General features: G+C 38.2%; 1 protein-coding gene and 1 non-coding gene across 5 annotated transcripts in view; one reads left to right on the plus strand and one right to left on the minus strand.

Moving 5' to 3' along the window:
* TAF1A (TATA-box binding protein associated factor, RNA polymerase I subunit A) overlaps positions 1–19,932 on the plus strand; it is a 31,503-nt gene that overhangs the window by 355 nt on the left and 11,216 nt on the right. The window contains exons 1-6 of one of the 4 annotated variants that reach the window (XM_072814973.1): positions 135–265; positions 1,255–1,432; positions 5,190–5,359; positions 10,097–10,210; positions 15,172–15,370; positions 19,435–19,565. In XM_072814973.1, coding sequence (XP_072671074.1) covers positions 1,312–1,432; positions 5,190–5,359; positions 10,097–10,210; positions 15,172–15,370; positions 19,435–19,565 — 735 coding nt within the window. In that variant the 5' untranslated portion in view covers positions 135–265; positions 1,255–1,311. Of the gene's footprint in view, positions 1–134; positions 266–1,254; positions 1,433–5,189; positions 5,360–10,096; positions 10,211–15,171; positions 15,371–19,434; positions 19,566–19,932 lie in introns of those variants that run through there. The other 3 variants (XM_072814975.1, XM_072814972.1, XM_072814974.1) reach the window with 3 other exon arrangements.
* Positions 17,238–17,342, minus strand: LOC140627074 (U6 spliceosomal RNA). The gene has a single exon (XR_012026028.1). It is a non-coding gene; the product is annotated as a U6 spliceosomal RNA (small nuclear RNA).

The following is a 19,932-nucleotide window of genomic DNA, read 5'->3' on the forward strand; positions in this document are numbered from 1 at the left end:
AATTTGGGAAGGGAGAGTTTCTTCTGTAAGGGCTCGTTAAAATACACGTGTTTCGGGTGTTATTTCAAACCCATGCTCCTAAACCGCAGAATTTGATTTTTTTTTAAAGATTTTATTTATTTTTTTCACGAGAGACAGAGAAAGAGGCAGAGACACAGGCAGAGGGAGAAGCAGGCTCCATGCAGGGAGCCCGATGGGGGACTCCACCTGGGACCCAGGTCACGACCTTTGCAGAAGGCAGACGCTCAACCGCTGAGCCACCCAGGTGACCCTCAGTCCTGTCTTCCTACCCCCTCCTCTACATGGACCCAAGACTATTCATGCCAAGTAGTTTGATGCCAAGTTTGATGTCCTGGAATATTGTCTTCACTTTTCTTATGTTGGCTTAACTTAATTAAGCCCCTCAGTTTTTTTTCAATATGAACGTGGAAGAAAATAATCGTAGTTTCCTCTGGATTTTTATAGGAATTAACGAGATAATTTAAAAGCTTGGTGGTATAGATAGAGACAATACATATTAACCATTACTACTGTTATTGTGGTTGTGTGGTTTTATTATTATGTATCATTTTGCTGTTTCTTCCTCTAAGCTTGAGCTGTTATTTTTATGTGTGTATTTATTAAGGTGCACTATCTTATCTATCTTTGTTCTTGTAACATAGTAAAGATTAAAAAGTTTTTTTGAATGGATCATTTTTTTTGGCTGTTGCTGGCATAATTTTACTCCTTTCTTTAAAGGAGCTACCTGGGGATCCCTGGGTGGCGCAGCGGTTTGGCGCCTGCCTTTGGCCCAGGGCGTGATCCTGGAGACGCGGGATCGAATCCCACGTCGGGCTCCCGGTGCATGGAGCCTGCTTCTCCCTCTGCCTGTGTCTCTGCCTCTCTCTCTCTCACTGTGTGCCTATCATGAATAAATAAAAATTTAAAAAAAATAAATAAATAAAGGAGCTACCTGGGGGTGCCTGGGTGACTCAGTCCGTTAAGCATCTGCCTTCAGCTCAGATCGCAGGGTCCTGGGATCCAGCCCCTAGTGAGGCTCCCTGCTCAGTTGGGGGGGGGGGTCTGCTTCTCCCTCTGCCTCTTCCCCCTGCTTGTGCACTGGCTCTCTCTCTTTCTCTCTCCCTCCCTCCCAACCCCCCCCTTGCTCTCTCTCAAATAAATGAAATTTTTTTTTTTAAAGGAGTGACCTAGTAGATAATTTTGCTGATTGAGTGTTATTTATTAGATAAAAAGATGGCATTTTTTTCTGTTTAAGAATTCTGTGAAATAAGATACACAGAAAGGAACTGATAATCTCAATTTGGAGCAGGTATGAGTGATTTCAGTGAAGAATTGGTAAGGTCCAAGACAGAGGACGAGCAAGAGGAATCATGCATGTTCTCTGGTACAGGAATGTCCTTTCCTTGGCTCCAGAAGCATATAGAGACTGTGGGTAAGTAAAATCACATACAGCCATTTTAATTGTAATGCAGAGAGATGATAAAACTCTGGATACAAAGTGAATAACCAAACTGGTTTACTCAGTTTTCAGGATGGGACTATATAAGGGTTTTTGAGGCTGTAAGAAAAAAAAAATAGATCCTTTTTTCTATTTTTCCTTTGAACTAATAGCAGTCTGTATTATGGTAGGTACACTTTTTGTTTGTTTGTTTTCTCTAGCAATACTTACTAGGAACTGAGCAGATAGGTGTAAGTCCAGAATTTACATATTTAGAAATGTTTCATAAGTTATGGATAGCCTGTTAAACCCAAAATACATTATGTCTGCAATGAGAAAATAATTTCAGGTAATATTGACATTGTAGAGATTTAAAAAAAAATAGCCATAATAGGAAAACAGAATTGCCTAGCAATTGCTTATTTTTTATTCTAGTAGATATCTTTTGGGGTTTTGAAGGGTATGCCCCCTAGAATAAAAACTTCGAAGACAGAGGCCAATCTGGATTAAAACTGAATGTTGAGTACCTTAGAATAGTACTTGGCTCAAAATAGTGCTCAAAAAATATTTGTTGACTGACACATTTCCAGGTTTTTTCAGGGGCATTAGAGATAGGTTGATGGCACTTGTTCTTTATTGTACCTCATTCTGTGTCAAAATTTCTTTTCCTAGGCAATTATTTTTGAAAGTGTATTGGCAACAAATAGGATAATCTTTTGCTCATAAAGAATGAAGTGAGAGATATTAGTAGGGTAACTAGGCTAATTTGGAAGACAGAAGGAGAATTTTCCAAGGATGTAAGGACACTAGTCTAAAGTCCAATTTCCATTCTGAGTAGTGAAAACTTGAGGGGTAGATGGGAGCTTGGCCTGAGGTCAGTCCTCCTTTATGTGAATAAATGAGTTTTTTTTTTTTTTAATTTTTATTTATTTATGATAGTCACACAGAGAGAGGGAGGCAGAGACACAGGCAGAGGGAGAAGCAGGCTCCATGCACCGGGAGCCCAATGTGGGATTCGATCCCGGGTCTCCAGGATTGCGCCCTGGGCCAAAGGCAGGCGCTAAACCGCTGCGCCACCCAGGGATCCCAATAAATGAGGTTTTAAGGGAGAGGTGTTTTGTCATTTTCCCAGACTACCTCCCTGGTGTTGCTATTAGTCCTGGGCAGCTTGTGTGTAGATCTTGCTAAATGTAGCTTCTTATTCAGAGAGCTGGGTGGGGCATATTATTCTGCATTTCTGATAAGATCCCCAGGGATGGTAAGGCTTTTGTTTGTAGGAGCACACACTGAACAGTAAGCATCAGGATCGCCAGGTGATCTGTGTGTATTTTTTTTTTTTAAGATTTTATTTATTTATTCATGAGAGACAGAGAGAGGCAGAGACCCAGGCAGAGGGAGCAGCAGGCTCCATGCAGGGAGCCTGATGCAGGACTCGATCTGGGGACTCCAGGATGACGCCCTGAGCTGAAGGCAGGCGCTAAACCACTGAGCCAGGCAAGGATCCCAGATCTGTGTTTTTTTTTTTTTTTTTTTTTTTTCTGTGTGTATTTTTAAAAAGTTTGAGAAGCACTATTGTAGAGCAGTAGTCTTCAAATCTGTTTTGCTCCCATATCCTCTTTTTTAAAAAATCACATATTGCTTTGCACGGTTTTGAGATACCATCTAAAAATTGTAAGTTTAAAAAAAATAAAACAAAAAAAATAATAAAAATTGTAAGTTTAATAGTCGCAAAAGATATAATTTCCACTATAGGTTGCCATTTTTAAATGAAATTCATTTACTACTTTTACAAATATATCCAGTGAAATCTAAAGAACATAGGAATGTGATATGCCTTTCATCATCCATTTAAAAATATTTATGAAAAAGATTTTAAGTGATGGAGATTTTATACTATTTATTTTCCTTTCATATTTTTATCTTTGCAATAAAGCTATGTATCTACTTTTAATTATTTTTTGTTAATATCCGATAAGGCTTAAAGTATTAAAATTTTGTCTGGGGTGAGACATCGTAATTAATAATTGTACACAGCTGATGAAAACATAAGTATTAAAAGTTGTGTTAAAATTTGATTAAAAGTAAATTTTTATTGCTTCTTTATTTTAATAAAATAAACAAGGTTGGGATGCCTGGGTGGCTCAGCAGTTAAGCATCTGCCTTCGGCCCAGGGCATAATCCTAGAATTTCAGTATCGAGTCCCACATTGGGCTCCCTGCATGGAGGCTGCTTCTCCCTCTGCCCGTATCTCTGCCTCTGTCTCTCCATGGCACTCATGAATAAATAAATTCTTTAAACAAATAAAAATTTAAAAAATAAGGTTATCATTTTTTTCCAATTATTTTAAATATCTGTGAAGGAATATATGTATTTCCAGAGTGAGAAAAGATTTAGCTCTGGTTCTATTTTGTTTTCATTGATACATTTCTGAGAACTCTTAGTTACATAAGTAAGTAGATGGCACCAGATAGAGTTTAATCATAGCAGTGTATAAGGTTTTTGAATTTTTGAAGAACTCATGATGAAATTGTGTAGGGATCTATTATAAAGAATTATTCGGCCCTTCCACACTTAAAAAAAAAAAGATTTATTATTTTAGAGAGAAAGAGCGAGAGAGAGCGAGCGAGCGTGCACCAGGAGAGCAGGCCAGGGAGAGCCTGAGGAGAGAGGGAGAGGGTGAGAGAGTCCCCAGCTGAGGGCAGAGTCTGATGCTAGGTTTGATCCTAGGACCCTTAGATCATGACCTGAGCTAAAATCAGGAGTGCAATGCTCAGCTGACTGTGTGCTCGACTATGCCACCCAGGTGTCCCCCACACTTTTGATAGCAAAGACTTGGAAACCACCCGACTTGCAAAAGGGTGTGTTGTAGTCATTCACTTTCTCAATATTTACCCTTATATTCTCACCTTAAGGTAATATATAATGATTTCAGTTGTGCAGCCTTGACTGTAGAACAATTCTCTAGGAGATTAATTTTAGGAAAGAGTATGAGGAAAGTGAAGATCTGCAAGTTGATTTCTCTCAAACTATCTTTGCACAGTGCCTCTATGTGTCTGTGTATTCCCAGGGGTCAGGGTACTCTTGATGGAAGACCGCTGGCCTATAGGGGTCCTATGGTGGTGTGGAAAGAGAAGAAGAGGTGGCAGTGTGCAACCAGTCACTCCTAAAACGGGGTTGTAACTAAGTCCAAATATTCTTAACATGAAGATTGTCCATACTTTAGAGATATAAATGCTAATGTCTATAACTGTTAAATCCCATTTGTATTTAATATCATTAAATATTAAATATCATTTCAGTTACTGGGAACTTGAAAAATAAAAACTCACCTTTTGGAGTTTTTAGAACGCTGCTAGGTAGTAAAGACCATGCTTGTCTAGGATAACCTAATGATTTTTACCCATTCAAAATATTTGGGTCTTGCTTTTGGGGCCCTCTTTGGGAGATATTATACAGATTGTTGAGTGCAAAGATAAAAGGATGATTGAGTCAGATTTGGAGCCTCTGGTACTCTGGTAGCCCAAAAATATCAAATTAGGTATCTCCAAATTAGACATTTTTTTTCATTTGCTAAGACTAGTCAAAATAGTGTGGAAAAGTTTGTTTCAAGTAAAGCTTGCTTTGATATTAGGGATGGCCTGTTAAGTTATAACTGCTGTTCCACTCGATAAAACTTCTGCTTATCAGAAGTAAGTTTTTTAAACTTGAATTGGAATCACTGTGGTTAAAGACTTTTCTCTTTAATCTGTAGCAACTGGAGGGAAAAAAGAGAAGGATTTTGCTCAGACAACAAGTGCTTGTTTGAGTTTTATTCAAGAAGCTCTGCTGAAGCACCAGTGGCAGCAAGCTGCAGAATACATGCACAGTTATTTTCAGATCTTGGAAGATTCAGATAGCTACAAGAGGCAGGCCGCACCTGAGGTAAGTGAAGTGTGAGTCTGCTGGAGGAGATCACAGATACTTGAGTTTCTGCCTAAGCTGGTCCCTGAATGGCATTTGCAGGATCTCAAATTCTTCTAAAAGCTATTAAAAGTAGTTTTGGGTGGAGAGTTTGTATTGGAACATTGTTTCTCACACTTCTTTTACTTATCAGGATTTTTTTTTTAAAGATTTTATTTATTTATTCATGAGAGGCATAGAAAGAGAGGTAGAGACAAAGGCAGAGGGAGAAGCAGGCTCCATGCAGGGAGCCCGATGTGGGACTCGATCGGGGGGACTCCAGGATCACACCCTGGGCCGAAGGCAGGCACTAAACCGCTGAGCCACCCAGGTGTCCCTACTTATTAGGATTTTTTTTTTTTTTTTTTTTAGATTTTATTTATTTATTCATGAGAGACACATAGAAAGGGAGGCAGAGGGAGAAGCAGGTTCCATGCAGGGAGCCCGATGCGGAACCTGATCCTGGGACTACAGAATCATGCCCTGGGTCAAAGGCAGGCACCAAACCACTGAGCCACCCAGGGATTCCCAAAATATTAAGATTTTAAAGGAAACTCAAAAGTGTGAACTCTAAACTCTCATATTCCCCACTATTCATATCTTCCAATAATTCTTCTCTCCCTGTATCATTTCCCCCCCTCTCTGTAGAATGTTTCCTATCCCCATACAAACATATTATGTCTTCCATCTTAAAATCATCTCTTGACCCCCACTTCCTCCACAGGTGTGCCCAATTATCCCATTTCCACTTTCAGCAAAACCCCTTAAAAGACTGAATACTTGTTCTAAGCCCTCTCCAGTTAGGCTCCCCTGATCACCAGCATCAACACTTCTTCCAGATTACTTTGTCAAGGTCAACAGTGCCCAGTTCTCAGTGCTCATAGAACTTGCTCCATCAGCAGTATTTAAGACTGTAGATCACTCCCTCCTGTGTGATAAACTTTCTTCATCTGGCTTCCAGTACACTACAGCATCTCTCTCAGTTTTCTCTCACCTCACTGGCTTTCCTCAGCCTCATTCTGCGAATGCTCTTTGTCTCTCGGCCTTTTGACTCAATCTTTAGTCTTCTTCTCTATCTGAACTCACTTCTGATGATCTCATTCAGTTTCATGTCCTTAAATTTAGTCTATATGGTGGACGATTCCCAATTGTATATCTGGCCCTGACATCTCTTCATGTCCATGTTCCCATATCCCAGCATTCATATCCCACATCACCACTTGGATAGTGAACAATCCTGTCACAATAACATAAAATAGGTCTTCTGATCTTCACCATCAAACCTAATTTTCCTCATCTCAGGTGATGGTTATTTTATGTATCTAATCACTGGGGCCAGATTCTTTTTATTGTTTTGTTTTTGTTGCTTTTTTTTTTTGGGGGGGGGGGGAAGGGCGGCAGATTCTTAAGTTCTCTTTCTTTTATGCCCCCTTATCCAAACCATGAAAAAGTCCTGTTGGCTCTACTTTCAAAATTCAGTCTGAGGGGTGCCTGGGTGGCTCATTCAGTTAAGTGTTTGACATCAGCTCAGGTCACGAGCCCAGGGTCCTGGGCTTGAGCACACACGTTGAGCTCCCTGCTTGGTGGGATGTCTGCTTCTCCCTCCCTCTGCCCCTTCCCTACCTCATGCGTGCTCACTCACTCGCTTCTCATTCTCTCTCAAATAATAAAATCTTTAAAAAAAAATTCAGTCCAAATACCTCTCACCCCTGCATTGCCGCATGCTGATCCAAGCCACTGTCCCCTCACTTAGATGACTGCTTGCCATCCTGTGCCCCCCCCCAGTTTCTTTTCAACATAGTGACCAGGGTGATCCTTTTAAAAAAACGGTTTTATGATTAACACATACAGTTCACACATTTAAATTGTACAATTCAGTATTTTTTCATATATTCACAGAGATGTGCAGCCATTACCACAATCTGAATTTCAAACATTTTTGCTCCCTCCCACCCCCAAATAACCCTATGCCCACTTGAGGTCACTCACTATTCCTCCCTTCGTTACCCCATTCCCTAGCCAACCACTAATCTACTTGCTATTCTGGATATTCCATGTAAGTGAATTTTATAATATACAACCTTTGTACATGACTTTTTTCCTCCAGACATAATGCTTTCAAGTTTAGCTTCATTGCAATATGTATTAGTATTTCATTCCTTTCATTTTCTTTTGTAATTTATTTTAGAACAAGAGAGTCCATGTGTGTTGGGGTGGGGGGAGGAAAAAAGAGAGAGAAGCTTACTTCACTCTGAGCAGAGTCCAGTGCCGGACTCGATCTCATGAGAGATCATGGTCTGACCCAAAATCAAGAGTTGGATGCTCAACTGACTGAGCCACCCAGGTGCCCCAGTATTTCACTCCTTTTTATTGCAAAGTAATATTCCATCACATTTTATGTATCGCTTCATCAGTTGTTAGACATCTGAGTTGTTTGCACTTTTTGGTTATGATTAATGCTGCTATGAACATTCACGTGCACACTTTTGTTGGGGATGTTGGTTGAAATTTCTCTTGGGTATGTACCTGAGAGTGGAGTTCTGGGTCATACAGTAATTGTGTTTAACCTCTTGAGGAACTACCAGATGGTTTTCCAAAGTGGCTGCACCATTTTACATCCGCTCCCTACCCCCCAGCAATCTGTGAGGGTTCCAATTTCTCCACAGGCTTGCCAGCTTTTGTTACTGTGTCTTCCTGATAAAGGCTGTGCTAGTGGTTGGGGAGTGGTATCTCATTGTGGTTTTGATTTGTATTTCCCCAGTGGCTAATGATGCAGCATGATCCTTTTAAAACACAAGCCAGATCATGTCACTTCTGTTCTGGAAACTGTAATGACTTCCCATTTCACTCAGAGAAAAGCCAAAGTCCTTATGACTGCCAGCAAGTTCTGTATGGTCTGCTCACTCCCTGTCCCCCTTTGACCTCTCTGACCTCATTTCCTGTTACTCAGATATTTGTTTTATTTTTTCCTCCAAACTCACTAGCTCCTTGTTCTTGCTTGAACAGGCCGTCTGTACTTTTGTCTGATTGCCTTTGCCTTAGCTGTTCCTTTACTCGGAAGGGTCTTTCTTCAGATACCACTATTGGTTATCCATCAAGTCTCATTTTCAGCAAGGCCTCCAGGGACTGTTTAAAATTGCAGCTCCATACCACCTCTCTCCACTTTCCAGCAGTCACTCCTGATTCCTTTTGCCTGCTCCATTCTTTTCCCACAGTACTTGCAATTTAATTATTCTATTTCTTGGTTATTGTCTCTCTACAATAGAATGTAAATTTCATGAGAGGAGGGATCTAGAACAGGGCCTAGAATACACTTATAAATTTCTTCAGTAATACACAGTTTACCCATAAATAACTTCACATGAATATCTCAAGTAGCTCTGACTAGTACAGTAAGCATTGCATCAATTAGATAATTTAGTGGAGCCAAAATAAAATCTGAGAGAAAAAAAATTAATTATTGGTTAAAAATTTAGTTTATGGACAAAGCTACTGTGCATCTATTAAACACTGGGCAAGTTTATAGGTTAGGTTCTTTTCAAAATTGTATTATAAAATGAAGGATTTGAATCCTTGGTTTTCAGACACTTGTCTGCCTCTTTTTTTTTTTTTTTAAAGATTTTATTCATTTTGAGAGAGAGGAGAGAGAGGGAATATGAGTGGGGGGACAGGGGGAGGGAGAAGCAGACTCCCTGCTGAGCATCATGAATTCCCCCCCACTCCCCACCCCACCAAAGTGGGGCTTGATTCCAGGACTTTGAGATCATGACCTGAGCCAAAGTCAGCCACTTAACTGACTGAGCCACCCAGGTGCCCCATCTGCCTCTTTTTGAATTAGCTAGGGCTTTTGTTGAAAATACAGATTCTTGATACTGAATCAGAATATTTATATTTAACAAGTGTCCTCGGTAATTCTTACACATAACTAGGTTTAAGAACAGCTGTGGTAGAAAATCTACAAATTTTCTTTAAGCTCCAGAGACTATAGTTTGGTTATTCTACAAAGGAAATCTTAACCTCTTTTTTTTTTCTGAGTTGGGAAGGTAAGTATTATGATTATACCAAACAACTATTATGTCTGTTCACAGAAAGAATTGATTTAAAATTCTCTTAAATTTACTTTTAAGGTCAATAATGGAATACTTTAAATTGGGGCAAAAGAAATAGACTTTCGCCCCCATGAAAAAGAAGGGCTCCAAGTTCTATCATCAAAGTTCTGGTGCTCTGGAGAGAAAACATACTTTATTAAAATTTGGCTGTAGCCGATGACAAATTTTAAGTTGTAGTTCTAAATATAGGTTAAGTATAGTCAGTAGTTACAGAGCTTAATGATGTCTCAGGAAACATCTAGTCTGTTGCTCTCATTTTGTGGATAATAAAGATGAGACCAAGAGCAGTGAAGAACCAAGTTTTCTGACCTTAATATTCTTGCCCCATACTAATTAAAAATTCTGTCTTCAATAGACTACCTTCTTTAGACTACTACCTTTAAAGTGGCACTAGTATAGCCATCTGGTATTTTAATTTAATTGGAAAAAAACTTTCTTGCGTAAGATAAAGTATTTAGTTTTATTGGGTGAAATAAAAAACAGTAAAATGTTGACAGGAGTGTTATTTGGGAAAATGAATTATAGGTTGTAAACAGAACAAAAATAGCATTCTTAGAAATTTGTTAAGGTACGGATTTTACATTTTTATTAGTAACTTCTGTTTTGATAGATTATTTGGAAGCTTGGAAGTGAAATTCTGTTTTATCATCCCAAAAGCAACATGGAGACTTTCAATACCTTTGCTGACAGGATGAAGAATATTGGTGTCATGAATTACTTAAAGGTGAGAATGCAGGCTTTGTGAATTTACATTTGCAATGTTCATTTTTTAAAAAATAGTTTGAGGGATAGGTAGGTAATAATGTAAAAGGCATGGAAATGGGTGAGACACCTGGATAAATAAAGGAGGCTGAAAGGAAGTCACATTTTAAAAGCCATTTGCATCTCAATTTCCTGCTGCCTACCTTGTTCTCTGAGAGAAAATACCTTCTCTTTGTATATCTCTGGCTGCCAAAACCAGTCCTTGAGAGATGGCACTTGTGTTTCATTATGGCGCTGGGCCAAATTCTAACATCTCTGCTTACGTCATTTCATTTCTCTAGGAACTGATGCCTTTGCAAAAAGGAAAGAGCTAAAATAAATTTGGAATTTGAATTTGGAAAATAGTATATATTGTGTGAGCTTAGGGTGTATAGTGTGATGACTTGATCCATGTGTATATTGTGAAATGTTTACCACATAAGGTTAACACGTCCTTCACCTCATGTATACCACTTTATTGTTGCTATGGCGAGACCATTCAAGCTCTACTGTTACAGTAACTTTCAAGTATATGATCCATTGTTACTGATTATGGTTACCATTCCATACATTAGATCTCTGGAACTTACTCATCTTTAACTGTAAGTTTGTACCTTTTGACCTACATCTCCCATTTTCTCCACCCCTTTACCACCATTCTACTCTTTCGCAGTCTGATGTTTTTAAATTCCACATGTAGGTGGTGAGATCATACAATATTTGTGTTTTTCTGACTTAATTTCACTGAACGTAATGCTCCGAGGTTCCATTCATGTTAAAATGGCAGGATTTCCTTTTTTTTTTAAATTACTGAATAATATTCCATTGTGTTTATGTAGACCTATATGACATCTTATAGACCCCAAGTTTGTTTCCATGTCTTGGCTATTGTGAATAATGCTGCAGTGAACATGAGAGTATAGAAATCTCTTCAAGATACTGGTTTCATTTCCTTTGGATATAGACCCAGAAGTAGAATTGCTAAATGATATGTAGTTCTACTTTTAGTTTTTTTGAGAAGCCTGTATATTATTTTCCTTGGTGGCTGTATTTACAGTCTCACCAACAGGGTATAGGAGTTATATTTTCTCCACATCTTAGCCAGCATTTGTTACCTCTTGTTTTGTTAATAGTGATATCTGATAAATGTGAGCTGGTATCTCATTCTGTTTTTGATTTGCATTTCCCTGATGGCTGGTGATGTTGAACAGCTTTCTATGTACTTGGCCAATTGTGTTTCTTTAGAGAAATCTCTATTTAGGTTCTCTGCCCATTTTTTAAATTGGATATTTAAAAATATATATTTAAAAAATTTTTAAATTTAAGTGATCTCCACATCCAACACGGGGCTCAAACTCAACAACTCTGAGATCAAGAGTCTCATGCTCCACTGACTGAGGCAGCCAGGTGCCCCTGGGGTTTTTTGCTGTAGAATTGTATGAATTCCTTACTTATTTTGGATATTAACTGCATATCAGATATATAACTTATAGATATTTTTTCCCGTTTCATAGACCACCTTTTCATTTTGTTGATTATTTCTCTTGCTGTACAGAAGCCTTTTAGGCTAATATAGCTTCATTTGTTGACTTTTGCTTTTGTTGCTTTTGTGCTTTTGGTGTCATATTTAAAAAAAAATCATTGCCAACACCAATGTTGAGGACCTTTTTTTCCTGTTTTCTTCTTGGAGTTTTATGATTTCATGTCTTAACATTTAAGTCTTTAATTCATTTTGAGTTAGTTTCTGTGAATAGTATAAGATACAGGACCAGTTTCATTATTTTGAGAATATCCCATTTTCCCAGCACCTTTTATTAAAGAGATTTCTTTTCTCCCTTGAGTATTCTTGGCTTCCTTGTCAAATATTAGTTGACCATAGATGTGTGGTTTTATTTCTGGGCTTTTTATTACAGGCTTTATTTGTTGGCCTGTGTGTCTGTTTTTATGTGAATGCCATACTGCTTTAATTACTATAGATTTATGATATAGTTTGAATCAGGAAGTGTGATGCCTCCAGCTTCTTTGTTCTTTCTCAGGATTGCTTTGGCTATTTGGGGTCTTTTGTGGTTCCATACACATTTTAGGATCGTTTTTTTCTATTTTTGTGAAAAATGCCACTGGACTTTTGACAGGATTATGTTGATTTTATAGATGGCTTGCATAGTATGAATATTTTAGCAATATTAACCCTAATCCATTCATAAAAATGTGTTAATATTCCTAAGGTGTAGGTGGAACTTCGTCTCCTAATTTTTTTTTTTTTTTAAATTAGAGTCTCATCCAAAAGCATTGAGATGTTTCCAGTGTTAGATATCTCCCTCTTTATGGTATATGTTTGACTAAAAGAGCACTTTTTCAATAAGATTTTAAATGCTTTACTTTTTTTCCCCCAATATCTCTACATAAAGTTATTGAAACATAGCCACACCCATTCATTTCATAGCTGCTTTTAGCATGACAGATAACTGAGTTGAGTAGTTGTGACAGAGGCCATATGGCCTGCAAAACCTAAATAGTATTCAGTGGTTCTTTTTTTGTTTTGTTTTTATTTTTCCTATTTTCCAATTTTTTTATTGCAGTAAAATACATATAACATAAAATACCTTATTTTAACGAGTATAAGTGTACAACTCAGTGGCACTAATAAACTCACAGTGTCATGTGACCATCACCAGCATTTCCAAAACTTTTTCATCATCCAAATGTAAACTTTGTACCCATTAAGCAATTACTCCCTGTTTCCTCTTCCCAACCCCTGGTAACCTCTAATCTGTTCTCTGTTTATGAATTTACCTATTCTCAGTATTTTATGTAAGTGGAATCACGTAGTATTAGTTCTTTTATGTTTAGCTTCTTTTGCTTAACATAGTATTTTCAAGATTTATTTATATTTATATTGTACAACTTTTTATGGCTTTTTTATGACTTATTAGCATTCTGTTGTCTGTACCTATCACATTTTGCTATCCATCTGTGGTTGGGTTGTTTCAACCTTTTTGCTATTGTGAATAGTGCCAGAGTGAACATTGGTATACAAGTATCTGTTTGAGAGGGATGCTGGGTGACTCAGCGGTTGAGCACCTGCCTTTGGCCCAGGGCGTGATCCTGGAGTCCTGGGATCAAGTCCTGCATCAGGCTCCCTACATGGAGCCTGCTTCTCCCTCTGCCTCTCTCTCTCTGTGTCTCTCATAAATAAATAAATAAAATCTAAAACAAAACAAAGCAAAAACAAAAGACAAGTATCTGTTTGAGTTCCTATTTTGAATTCCTTTGAGTATATACATACCTAGGAGTCGAATTGCTGGGTCATGTTTTATACAAAAATGTATATAGAAAGATGTATATAAGTAAATATAAAATATAAAAAGATTAACTCTACATTTAACTTTGCACCATCTTACATTCTCACTGCTTGCTTAATTTGAAGAAAGGTTTCCCCCAGATTAAGATTCTTATTAGAAGAAATTTTTCTGAATTTCCACTTATGTGTCACATGCTCTCTTATGATCTTATTCTCTAGTAGCCCAGGTATACTATAAGTAGAATTTAAATGGAAGCGGCTTAAGGTTCTGCTTAACGAAGAAATTTCCAACTGAGCAGTTGGAAAAAGGAATGGCCTGTCTTAATGTATGTTCCCTTCTGTTCTTTCAAGAACAAACTGGGTAGCCATTTGACTGGGGAGGGAGGGTCAAATCTTAACTATATTATTGGTTGGGTTCTTTGAAGCCCATAGAATCTATTCAATTGAAGTGAAGAAATCTGAAAGGAACCTTACTTCACACTTTAGGGTCTGAGGGTGATAATTAGGATAGGCAATGAAGCATTTCTTGTTAATAGTTTTAAAAAAAACACTTACTGCTATTTTCCAGACATATTCCTTGCTGTAGAGGGAGACAGGCATGTACATGGAATAAATTGTGGGTACAGAGTAGAAATGCCAGATGCAGTGAGAAGGCAAAAGAGGGGAATGATCAGCTCTCTAGAATCGGGAGAGTGCTGTGAGCAAATGAGTGATGCTTCAGATGAGGCTGAAAAAGCAAGTGGGTGTTACCTGGGCCTATTAGGAAAGAGGGTGAACAGGCATGGCAGGCATTGATGAGAGTTTGATAGCCCTCTATCCAGTGCTTTCGTTACTTTAAAAGTCGATTGAGTAGAAGCCAGGAGGAGTCAGCTGGACCCTCTGTGCCATCCCTATGGAACTTAAGATTTTATCCTGTAGGCAATGGGAGCCATTGAGGGGTTTTATATAAATGAGATTTCTTTGACAACCACGTGGAAGGTGGATTGTAGGGGGGACAGGGTTGAAGAAACCAGTTGAGAAATTGTTGCATTGGTTTGCGATGAAGGCCTTGAACTCTGACTTTACTCACATGATTAGCTGTACTTCCATTATTCCCCTTCTAAGTGTCCTCCCGACCTTTGTGTATTTAATCTTACTGCTTCTGTATCAGGCATTCACTTTTCCATCTGAACCAGTGCCATTCTTTGGTACTCCTTCTTAAGATGTTTTCTCTGAGCTTATGTGACATGTATAAAATCAGTCATTGATCACCTGCTATGGGCCAAAGTAGGTACTAGGTAGTATGCAAATATTATCTCATTTAGTCCTCATAACAGCCTTCTGAAGAGTTAATAATTGTTCCCTATAACCCATAAGACTCACAAAAGCAAGTAACATACTCAGGTTTATTAACTTTAGGTAGTATCTGAGCCAGGACTGTCTGTCACCAGATCACACTGTCTTCTGTAAATTTATGTAATTTAGCTTATTTACATAATGTTATTTCATGTATCTTTCCTCTTTGCTAAATTGACATTTTTGATGACAGTGTTGTTATATCATCTGTGCCTTACCAAGGTCTTAGCCTAGCATATATATTCACTGAGTTTTTGGATAATGAATATCTAATGACCTATTTGGGCTTTTTCTTATTATTGTTTCAGATCTCCTTACAACATGCATTATACCTTCTGCATCATGGAATGTTTGAAGACGCAAATAGAAATCTCAGTCATGCGGAGACATGGAGATACGGTGAAAAGTCAGCTTCCCAGGAAGTGTTAATCAATCTTATTCAGGCCTATAAAGGGCTTTTACAGTATTATACTTGGTCTAAAAACAAGATGGAATTGTCTAGGCTTGGTGAGTGAAGAGGAGTGTGCTTCTTGTGTCGATGAGACTGTTAGGATTTTTTTTTAATTAATCATCCAGTTACCCCATCCCTCCACCTCCCTCCCACAGCCCTCAGTTTGTTTCCTAGAGTTAAGAGTCTCTTATGGTTTGTCTCCCTCTCTGATTTCATATTGTTTTATTTTTCTCTCCCTTCCCCTATAATCTTCTGGTTTGTTTCTTAAATTCCACATATGAGTGAGATCATATAATTATCTTTCTCTGATTGATTTATTTCACTTAGCATAATTCTCTCTAGTTCCATCCATGGTGTTGCAAATGCAAGATTTCTTTTTTCTTTCTTTCTTTTTTTTTTTTTTTTTTTTTTTTTTATGGCTGAGTAGCATTCTATTGTGTATATATACCACATCTTCTTTATCCATTCATCTGTCAATGGATATTTGGGTTATTTCCATAGTTTGGCTTTTGTGGACATTACTGCTATAAACATTGGGGTGTAGGTGCCCCTTCGGATCACTACATTGGTATCTTTGGGGTAAATACCTAGTAGTGCAATTGCTGGATCATAGAGTAGCTCTATTTTCAATTTTTTGAGGAATCTCCATACTGTTTTCCAGAGTGGCTGTACCAGTTACATTCCCACCAGCAGTGTTAAGAGGGTTCCCCTTTCTCCAAATCCTCACCAACATCTGTTGTTTTTCCTGACTTGTTAATTTTAGCCATTGTGTGGTAGTATCTCATTGTGGTTTAGATTTGCATTTCCCTGATGCTGAGTGATGTTGAACATATTTTCATGTGTGTTGGCCATTTGTATGTCTTCTTTGGAGAAATGCCTATTCATGTCTTCTGCTCATTTCTTGATTGGATTATTTATTCTTTGGATGTTGAGTTTGGTAAGTTCTTTATAGATTTTGGATACTAGCCCTTTATTTGAGAAGACATTTGCAAATATCTTCTCCCATTCTGTCAGTTGTCTTTTGGTTTTGTTTGCTGTGCAAAAAAGCCTTTTATCTGGATGAAGTTCCAATAGTTCATTTTTGCCTTTGTTTCCCTTGCCTTTGGAGAGAGATCCCTAGTAAGCAGTTGCTGCGGCTAAGGTCACAGAGATTGCTGCCTGTGTTCTCCTTTAGGATTTTGATGGATTCCTGTCTCTACATTTAGCTAAGTCTTTCATCCATTTTGAGTCTATTTTTATGTATGGTGTAAGAAAATGGTCCAGTTTCATTCTTCTGCCTGTGGCTGTCCAATTTTCCCAATGCCATTTGTTGAAGAGTATCTTTTTTCCATTGGATATTTTTTCCTGCTTCATTGAAGAATAGTTGACCATAGAGTGGAGGGTTCATTTCTGGATTCTCTATTCTGTTCCATTGATCTATATGTCTGTTTCTTGTGCCAGTACCATACTGCCTTGATGGTTACAACTTTATGATAGAGCTTGAAGTCTGGAATTTTGATGCCACCAGCTTTGGTTTTCCTTTTCTTTCTTTTTTTTTTTTTATTTTTTTTTATTTATGATAGTCACACACACAGAGAGAGAGAGAGAGAGAGGCAGAGACATAGGCAGAGGGAGAAGCAGGCTCCTCGCAGGGACCCCAGTGTGGGACTTGATCCAGATTCCGGGATCACGCCCTGAGCTGAAGGCAGATGCACAACCGCTGAGCTTCCAGGCGTCCCTGATGTAAAATTCTTGATCATCCTTTGTAGTATTTCTGTTTTTATCAAACTTTTCAGACATAAATTAGATAATTCATAAATTAAGTCCATCTTAGATTTATTGCTTTTTAAAATTATTTCTAAGAAAGGTTGCAAATTTGTTTCATTAGATATTGCATATAAGAAGTATTTCTTCCCATACGTTTAGAATGGAGTTTAGTTTATGATTTTTTTTTATGATGTTTATTTATTTGCATGTCATCCTTGTACAGGGGCCATGCTAATCTCTGTGTCATTCCAATTTTAGTACATGTGCTGCCGAAGTGAGCACAAGATGTTTATTTATTTTTAAGTAATCTCTGCACTCACTGTGGTGCTCGAACCCATGACCCTGAGATCAAGAGTCTCATGCTCTTCTGACTGAGCCAGCCAAGTGCCCCTGCTTTATAATGTTATTCATCAGAATAACATGCTTAGAGAATAGGATAAGCTAAAATTATTTTATTTCTATACAAAGGTCATAACAGTTTTCTTGATTGACCACACCAAGATTGGTTGTGTGTCCTTATTTCTCAGAGTTCCTTTTCTCTTACTTCCCATGGTGGTGTTATCCTCCTCTATCCACAGATTTGTATTTGATTCTCTGCATTTTCCTTGTTTTGTATAGTTTTTCTCCATTGCATCTCTAGAACGAACCCTTTTCATTTTCTCATCCTCCATCCAAATCTCAGTCCCTATATATATTGGGTCATAAGTATGAGCAGTGATTCCATATTAACCTTATGTTTGATAAGTAGTATTTCCTCTGTCTCCTGGGCATGTAGCTTTACTAATCTTAAAATTCCTTTCCCTCTGAGTAGGCTCTCTCCCAGGACGCTTCTGATATGCTATCTTATGATAAGCTTGCCTCCTCATCTAGAATGCCATCTGCCCTGCAGGACTCATTAGACCTGTGATTTCCATGCCACAAACCTCATATGTCAGCTGCATGTTCAACCCATATTGTTCAGTTCTTTCTCTCTTTTTAATTATCCAAGTTTTTTCATGTCTATTTTATGTTGTATTTCTTCTAGATTAATTGGTCTTCTGAGGTCACAGATCTCTCATGTTTTCTGTTAACATTCTGTTAACCTTTCCATAATGCTTGGTGTAATATTTCTTTTAAAAAAGGCTTGTTGATATATTTTTTTTTTGGCTTGTTGATATTAATTGATTGGATGAGTTTTAAAATCAATATTTACCTTTTTCTTACACCTGGGTGGGTAGAACTCAAGCAAACATTGATGACTAAAGCAGTTGGAACATGGCATTTGTACTGTCTCTTCCATGGGCAGATGATTCAGTACCTTTCTGCAGCTGACACTTTGTTCTGTAACAAGAGATAAAGATGGAGTAATGTGTGGAGCCCTTTAGATGATCTTTAACCTTGAATGTCTGTTTAATAAGAGAAAAAGGTTAGGACTAGTTCTGTATAACCAGACTCATGAGAACATAACACATGAATGTATGCTCAGTGTTGGCTTGGGATTTTTCTCATGGCTATGGCCTGTCCTGCTTGGGTTTCATGCACTTGGTGACTGGAAATCCCCCTTCCATGGTAAATTCACACTCAACTTATTCTGACTCAGGGGTCTGCCTTTTTTTTTTTTTTTTTTTAATCTCTTTCTTTATAGTTCCTTACCTACTTTCCCTTTATGATTTCATTTCCAAATCCATATTTATATTTATTTAGTTGAGCCTCTGGGAAGAGAACACCAGTGCCTTTCATGGGAGGGGAGAGCTGGGTTTTTTTGGCCAAAAAGTGGCCAAAAATAAAAAGATTTTGTTTCTATCAGCTGTCTCTTTTTTTTTTTTTAATTTATTTATTCATGAGAGACACAGAGACAGAGAGAGAGGCAGAGACACAGGCAGAAGGAGAAGCAGGCTGCATGCAGGGAGCCCTACATGGGACTCGATCCTGGGTCTCCAGGATCACACCCTGGGCTGAAGGCAGTGCTAAACCGCTGAGCCATCTGGGCTGCTCTATTAGCTGTCTCTTTTGAAGGACTAACTTTCCTTCTAAACCTTTAATAGTGTGAAACATAACACGCAAAAAAGTATATAAAACAAATGCGTGATAAGATGAATAATTTAAAACAAATATCAGCGTAGCTACCAGCTAGATTCATCCTTGAATTTCCCCGTGTGTGCACTTCCTCCCGTTCTGTCCTTTGGGGGGCGGGGAGTGGGGAAAGTTTGTGAAGAATTAGTTTTATTCTTTAAATATTTAATATTATAAATTATTCTTTAAAAGTCTCTGTTAGAATTTATTAGCAAAGCCATTGGAGCCTGAACTTTCCTTGTGGATAGTTTGTTGATTGCTTTTACCGTCAGCAAAGCCCTCAGTACTGAATAACTTTGAAAAATCTTTTATCTTTGGACAGATAAAGAGGATTATGCTTACAACACAGCATTCCAGAATATGCTCAACCACAGCGGGAAGATGTCTGTAAACCTTTGTACATTGATTCAAACTCCTGGAGTTTGGGACCCTTTTGTGAAGAGTTATGTAGAGGCAAGTAGGCTTCGTATAAAGTTTTCTTAGTTTCATTTTGTTGTAAACCGTATCTTTATTGATCAAAAGGCAACTAAACGGAGAAAATTGTTTTTTTTTAAATTTTCTATTTTTAAAAGATTTATTTATTTATTCGTGAGAGACTTACAGAGAGAGGCAGAGACACAGGCAGGATCCCCACAGGGAGCCCGATGTGGGACTCGAACCCGGGACCCTGGGATCGTGCCCTGGGCCAAAAGCAGACGTTCAGCTGCTGAACCACCCAGGCGTCCCGAGAAAATTGTTTTTAAAAAAGAGAGAGGGATCCCTGGGTGGCGCAGCGGTTTGGCGCCTGCCTTTGGCCCAGGGCGCGATCCTGGAGACCCGG

Source organism: Canis lupus, chromosome 38, assembly GCF_048164855.1.
Source record: "Canis lupus baileyi chromosome 38, mCanLup2.hap1, whole genome shotgun sequence".
Classification (NCBI taxonomy): domain Eukaryota; kingdom Metazoa; phylum Chordata; class Mammalia; order Carnivora; family Canidae; genus Canis; species Canis lupus.